Here is a 7,721-nt window from a genome sequence, read left to right on the forward strand (position 1 = left end):
GCTGGATAACTTTTGAGCGACTGCGCACTTTCTTCATCGTAAAATAATTTAATTATTGGTGATATATAATTAAAATATTAAATTAATAAATAATTACTGTATATCTACACAATAAAAAATTGCGCATTTATGATTGACAAGAATAACGTCTGAAACAGTCTTACCACATCAAAAAATATAATTTATAGTTTTATGACATTTGAGACACTGCGATTATATTCGACGTACACTTTTATTTATTTTGTTATTTTTATTCAGAAAAATATATTTCTTTTTTTTTTTTTTCGTTTCTTGAATATTTATGTTACTCCAGGTATATATATTTTTTCAATAATTGTAACAGCAAAATATACGTATTTTTTATTTTAACCATTTACTTGAGAAATTTTTTTTTTATGATTGTTATATTTCTTCATAGCGGATAGGTTCAAGGATAAGCATTTCGGACAACGTTTAAACATCTTAATTGTAATTAAAAAGAGTGTGCTATAAAATTAATTATTCTGACTTCAGTTTGCAATTTTAATCACTTTTTGTCTCAAAATTTTTTCATAATTTACTTGCAATCAATGCGGGGAAAAATAGCTTCAAATTCTACAAAATGGCACTAGATAACTTAAATTTTGATGGAACATTTACTGCGCAGGTACTTTGCTAGAGCATGCGCAGTTTTTAGACTTTCTAAAAGAGAAGAAAATAAATAAAAATTTTACTTTCACTCGTAATTTTAATCAATTTTTAATTGACATTTTTGTAACAGCCAAAAATAATTTAAAAAAAAAAGCAAGACTATTTTATTTTAAATCAGAGCAAAAATTTTTAATTTTTTATTAGTATTAACTTTTGATGCTGAATAAATCCAAAACCCTGATTTTCCATTTATCATTTTTTAAGTCTCATTATTGATTTATTTTATTCTTTATTAATGAATCATTTTTTTGGGTGAATTTTTAAATATACATTATAATTTTTTTTTTCTTCTTTTTTCTACAAACTAAATGAGTATTTATTTTACCGAAAATGATTTTATTTTCTCGAATATTTTGCTTAAAAAAAAAAAAAAAAAAAAAAAAAAGTCAGCCAATAATTTTTTTTCCTACCATGTATGAAAGTATTTAGTTAAATAATAAACTCTTGAGTTAAAAAATGGCAGTCGAACGAACCATTTATGAGATTAGACTTAATCTATGTAAACATTTCAAATAGTACTTTAAAAAGTTATCATGTAAATTTATGATTATTTTTTTTTTTTCATATTAGTAACAAGCTTTCAAGCAATAAATAACGATAAAATTAAATAATATAAAAAAAGTAATTTTAATTATCTTTATAATTTCAAATGACGGGCAGCTGCAATTAAAAGTTATTATAAAATTTCTACTCTACTGAAAATTATCTCTAGAATGTATAACAAAATAATTTTTATAAAATAATTAGATTCTACAAAGTTTAATTATGATTGAAACTGTTTAGAATAGAAACTTAAAAAAAAATTAAAAGTTTACAAGAAATTTAAAAATACAGCTTAGGCCACTGAAAATTTTAAACTTTATAAGTGTCTATTAGAGAAAAAGTATTTAAAATTTTAAAAAACAAAACCTATTTTATAATTATAAAAAATTTAATCATCACAACCGATGATAATTATTAAAAATACTTTTATTATTAAATATAAACTTTTCCACTGGAATTACTATAAAATCACAGAAAAAAAGCTATTCCGAGGTATAAGTAGTACAAAGATTAAACTATATCAAGACTCAAAAATCCTAATATTGATAACCATTGTCAATTGCCAACTAAATTTTCAATATCAATAATAAATAGTAATAATTTATTTATTAGTTTATCTATAATATTGATTTTTAATGATGAATCAGTCTAAAAAAATTTTTTACCAGCATTCTTCAAGAAATCTTCAATAATTTCAAGAAAAAAAATTTCTTAACTTCAATCTCAAACGATGATTTTATCACGCTTACGGATAAAAGCTGACGGACAAAATTTTCACGTACCTGACAGTGAAAATTCAAAAATTACATCACTTTATATTATTTATTCATTTAAACCTGGAGTAACGCCACGTCTTATTTATCTTTATCATATTTATTGTAAATCATTAAGTTTATTAATGATAGGCTTCTTCAATTACAGCCATTATTAATCTTGGGCTATTGAGATGTTTTTGAACATCGGGCCATTCCAAGCAATAGCGATGCAATAATGCTGTAATAATTGTGTCAACAATTCTCTCTCGTCCAACATTTCAATCCGCTCGATTCTCTTTCTCTCTGACTCTGGCAAAGAGTCATATATTTCAACCATTGTCCATGAACTTGAACCTTCCCAGCCGTTTATTGTAAAACTGAAATTGGTTTAATTACTGGGTTATTAATATGTCACGGTATGATACAATGTATATGTAGTTTTAAATGCAAATAAAATGAGGCAATTAAAATTTTAATAATTGATGTTATTTCTTTGTGAATTTTAAATCAGATTAAAAATAAAAATTTAATTTTGATATTAATATCAATAAATAATTAATAACTTTAAGGCTTTTTATTAATTATAAAAAGATTGCAAGATTTTTTTTTATTTTTATAAAAAAATAGAAAAAAAATTTTTTTTTTAATTTCAGTATTAAATAATTTTTTTACTAAAAAATTCCCTTATAAAATTATTAATAAAAAAAATAAAAATACCGTCTTTGCTGAGTTTCAAGTGATTCACAGTCTTCAACGCCAGCTAATAAACAACCACGGCAGCGTAAATTGGAGAGCATAACTTGTCCAAATTTATCACGCATGTTAACTTGTTCGTAATTAACAAATAGACTATTGGGAAACTTTTGAGCTAGCCATTTAATAAGAAAAGATGTTGCATTACTATCTATATAAACGAGAACACATTCTGATAGAAATAATGTCGGGCTATTAAAGTCGACTTCAGCTTGCGTTAATTTGTTTGATAACTCTGATATGTGTCGAAGATCTGTTCCAATTAGATGGTAATCTGCAGCATGTAGATCCGTTGTTGAAAACTTTATCTCACCATCTGAAAATTCGTATTAATTATTGCCATTGATTACAACTATTTATGCTTTCCAAAAATAAATACCTTCAGTATTAAGCCTGTCTATTAATTGTTTGTGTTTTTTAATATGATAACATTTTTTAGCAGTGACACTTGGAAAATCAAGCTCTACAAAATTTTGTGGACTCTTTCTTGCATCTTTTAATCGCCAGTAAAGTGTATCAAACCCAGCTCCTAAATTTATTATTTGTCCTTTACCATCGGAAAGCTGAAAAAAAAAGTAATAATAATTAATATTTATTTGATTAAAAAAGTTGCAATTTTTTTGAATAAAAAAGCAATATAATTAAATAATTGTCATTTATGTTATCTCGTCTGAGAGACTTTGCCCGGAAATTATGTAGATAACTTAAAAGATATCCGATGCCTGGCGCATTTGTTCAATAATTTCGCTCTTAATTAACCGAGAGCATTCGTATTTATAATCAACATTTTGTTTCGTTTAAAGTAAGTCACATTACAAACAAGTTTAATAATTGTGCGCAAAGTGAAAATACATATGCTTCAAAAATTAATTAACCTTTCCTTCTACATCAAAGTTATTCAATATTATTCAATATTTTACATTGAAAGCTCAATAAAGGAATATTTTAGTGGCAATGTTACAATATTCCAGTTTGCTCTTAATAAATAAAGTGTTGTTTTACTGATTTCATTTTTTTACTAAAAATTTAAATTGATTTGTGATACCTTTTAGCAAAAATTTGATTATACAGAAAGTATTTTTTATAAATAAAAAAAAAATGAATATATTTTTCTTAAAAATTTTATAAAATTGAATACTCTTTTTCGTTTGGCAGGTTGAGTTAATTTATAAGTGTTTAAAATTTGAACGCTGTCCAAAAACTGGGTTCAAGATAAATTATTGCTTGAAATCTTTTAATGGAAGAATATTGTATAATTTTTAATAAAACATTTTCAATCATGAACTCAACTCGTCAAGCCTGTAATATTATTCAAACTATAATCAATAAACTAATACACATTATGCTGCAATGATAATAAAAAATTATTTATATTTTTTTGTCGTAATTATATAGAAGTAAAGTTCAAACTATTTTAAAGCTTTAAAAAATCAATGTTTGCAATATTATTGTCATAAAGCTAAAAAAAAAATTAACAGCATTAATCGTTTAATAAATTTTTTTAGCGTATCATTTTCGGCTTCAAACATTTTTATAAAATTTATTACAAACCAATTGAAGTGAAAAAATAATTCTACAGCCATTATTAAATATAGTATGGCTTTTTAAAGTTAATACTACCGCGGACGAAATATCATTGTTTTATTTCATTCATTTGTTGTTAATTGCACAATTAAAATTCATCAATTTCTCTGTTTTTAATTAAATTTATGGTACGAATTTTTTATTTTTATTTTTTAAATTCAATAGTTAAATTTTAAGTAATTGATACATTAATTATATAAAAAAATTAGAATTAGCATATTTAAATATAATTCATCAAAAATTAAGCTATAATTCTCTATTTGTTTCTCGATATTTTTTTATGTAAATTAGACTCTCACAAAAATATAAACCTAAATTAATGGAGGTCAAAATACTACATAATTTTATTTACAAAATAAACTATTTAGTTTCTGACGAATAAATTATAATATAAAAACAAATTGGAAATTAAAATTTCAAATTTATTATTCTAATTGCTAAAATAATATTTTTGAGGTAAAATTGACAATATTAATAATTGTTATTTTATAAAATAACGTAGTACTAGTAGACTGATTTATTTTCAACTACTTTTTATAAAACAATCCTTGAATCAAAATGAATTTTCCGTCCATAAATAATAAAAGCAAACGCTTTTCAGTGAAATTTAATTAAATTTTATGATAGAAGGTTTTTTAAAATTTAATTTAAACCACTAAAAATATTTAAAACCTCGTTATGTTTTATATTGCTTTCTATTATTTTCTCTCCAACGTTTAAATGACTAAATCGCGGAATAAATCTTCCCAGATTACAATCAATCAGCCATGAAGAGCTTTTCTTTTCAATATATCAATATGAATTTATGCAATGAAATTTATTATTTTAATCCGCTAAAAATTTACACTCCATTTAAAAAATTTTAATTTTTAAAAAATAGTAAATGTTTAAAAAAATTAATTTCAAACAGAATTTTTATAAATTCTTGTAAATAATTTTTATATAATTAAAATTACAAATCTTTTGAAAATTTAATTGCTCCAAAATTATTTTTAAAAAATTAACAGCAAAATTTATTCTTTAAATACGGCAGAACCCGCAACTCCTTCAGGAAGGATCACACTAATGAAAATAAAACTAAATAGAAAGAAAATAAATAAAAATAAATGTAAGAACAAGACAATATAATAAGAAAGAAAATAGTAATCCCGTCATTGATTTTACATTGACCCATATATATGGATACGTCTACGTCTGTATGATTCGCAATAAAAGGTGAGATCCTGGTACAGTTTAAAATTAGGCCAGGGCCTCGGTCAGGTCAAGGTTTCCATCACTATTTGGTATCATCCCCTCTACCAGTACTTTATCAGCTGTAAGTCTGCATTCACCGGAGCTTCCACCACAATATAGATGTTTTGACCAGTGAAGTTGTATATACGTCTATTATTATTATTTTTATAGGCTCTATACCAACAAATACTGTCATTAATAAAACAAATAAACAAACAAATCAATAAATATTTTTAAATAATAAAAATAATAATAATTAATGTTCAAGTCGGAGATACCTGGAAATTTTTTAACAATTTCCATTTAAAAATAATATACAGTAAAGTTTCCATTTAAAAATATACAGTAAAGTTAGCCGACTTTTTTAATTTTTTCATTTATTCAATTATAACAAAAAAAGATTTTTAAAAAATTGCATGTGTAATTTTAAAAATTTTCTGCATGTGAAATTTTTTCAATTAATTTTTTTTTAATAATTTTTTCAATAAAAAAAATTCTAAAAGTCATAATACTGAAGTTAGCAGTCAGCTGTTAATTTAAAAATTTTTTAATAAATCATTTACAATAAAAAAATGCTTCTAAAAATTTTCACCTGTAATTTTTATTAATTTTTACATGTGAAATTTTTTACAATAATTTAATTGTTATAAATATCTAAAAAAAATTTATGAGAATTGATTTAGCAGATATTTAATAATTTTTAGAATTTTTTTTAACAAATACATTATTGCAAAAAAAAAATAAGAACAAAAAATTGACATGTAGAAATAAAAAAAAATTATAAATGCAATTTTTTAAAAATAATTTTTTGGAGCAAATATATATCTGTATACATATATATCTGTCAACTTCAGTGTCATTAAAACTCCTGAAATGTCAGCTGACTTAATTATCATAAAAAATTTATTATAAAATGAATTTTCAATAAAAATAAAAAAAAATCAACTGTCAGCTAAAAAAAAAAACATTAAACAAAAATACCTTTAAAAATCTTTCAATAAAATATTCTGTCCCCTTGACTCGTGCATAATATCCTCGATTAATTTCTGGAGGTTTTCGAATTGTTTGCCGGACAAAAAAATTAATAAAAGGATCCGTCCAGTATCCAAGATTCACCGCGTGTCTTTTGCACTCACTGGCGTCATCATTAGTGGCCTGGGTCGCCTCATCGTCAACCATATCTTTTATCATTTCACAGGTTAAGTATGCAAATACTTTTAGTGTTTATTAAATTTTTAATTTTTTAAAAACAATTGTTGATATTAATATTAAAACACGTATTGTCTGTCACTAGGAGTGTTGCTAGCTGAAGCTGACTTGTTTACTCTCGTCGAAGAGCCATAATAGTAACTAGCACACTATCCGCACTATACAATAGTAATGTAATAACAATAACTAGTGCAGACCGCTGGTTCGCCGACCAGATCCAACAAAATATGTAGTTATGGTATGTAAACAGTTTTAATTGTTAAAAATCAATTAATATTAGTCTCAGTGATTGTTATGAATTTTTTTTTAAACTGTTTTGTTTGTTGGTAATGAATATATATTTGCAGTGCGTCGTATGTACGTCAGAAAAGTCACACGGTCACATCACAGCACAACACTGCGAATTCCGATTACCGAGAAGTGGCCATACTGCCAGAGCTACTCAGGGTCGTATCCACGAGACGTCTTGTGCCCTTGACTATCCGCGGATGCGCGATAGAATCTCTATCTAGAATCAGCTATGCTGTGTTCCGTGCAATCTGCTAGCATACACCAGCTACGGGATACTTTTTTTTTGTAATGTCATTAAAGTTAGCTGTCATATAGACAATTTTTTAATTTTCTTTAAGAAAAAAATTTAGAGTAAAAAATTATTTTTAAAAAATTCCATTTGTAGTTTTTTAAAATTGCTAAATGTTATTTTTTTTTTTACCATAATTTATTTGTTACAAAAATTCTTAAAATTATCAACTATCTGCTAAGTTAATTTTCATATAATTTAGCTGTCATTTCACAATTTTTTTTACTTTCTTTAACAAATAAATTATAACAAAAAAAAATTATTAAAAAAATGGACTTGTAGAAATTTTAATAAATTAAAAGTGCAATTTTTTAAAAATAATTTTTTAAAACAAATTTTTTTGTTAAAGAAAATTACAAAATTATCAATAAAAT

The 7,721-nt window shown here is 24.2% G+C and overlaps 1 protein-coding gene across 1 annotated transcript; it reads right to left on the bottom strand.

Moving 5' to 3' along the window:
- Positions 1 to 267: 267 nt before the first annotated feature.
- Positions 268 to 6,856, bottom strand: LOC141534396 (leucine carboxyl methyltransferase 1). The gene is made up of 4 exons (XM_074253732.1): positions 6,540 to 6,856; positions 3,121 to 3,304; positions 2,706 to 3,057; positions 268 to 2,365 (listed from the first exon to the last, which is right to left on the bottom strand). The coding sequence occupies exons 1-4, from the start codon at positions 6,747 to 6,749 to the stop codon at positions 2,161 to 2,163; spliced, it is 951 nt and encodes a 316-aa protein (XP_074109833.1). The 5' UTR covers positions 6,750 to 6,856; the 3' UTR covers positions 268 to 2,160.
- Between the last annotated feature and the right edge of the window lie 865 nt (positions 6,857 to 7,721).

The sequence above is a fragment of the Cotesia typhae genome, unplaced genomic scaffold, assembly GCF_013202065.1.
Source record: "Cotesia typhae breed Kobodo isofemale line unplaced genomic scaffold, CoteBio_Ctyphae scaffold_13, whole genome shotgun sequence".
NCBI lineage: Eukaryota > Metazoa > Arthropoda > Insecta > Hymenoptera > Braconidae > Cotesia > Cotesia typhae.

Bases quoted from the DNA above. Each gene is read 5' to 3' on its own strand.
- LOC141534396 (XM_074253732.1), bottom strand. From the start codon at position 6,749: ATGATAAAAGATATGGTTGACGATGAGGCGACCCAGGCCACTAATGAT. The intron at 3,305-6,539 runs GTATTTTTGTTT...TTTTTTTTTCAG, and splicing joins TTATTGAAAGATTTTTAAAG to CTTTCCGATGGTAAAGGACA. The intron at 3,058-3,120 runs GTATTTATTTTT...ACGAATTTTCAG, and splicing joins AGACAGGCTTAATACTGAAG to ATGGTGAGATAAAGTTTTCA.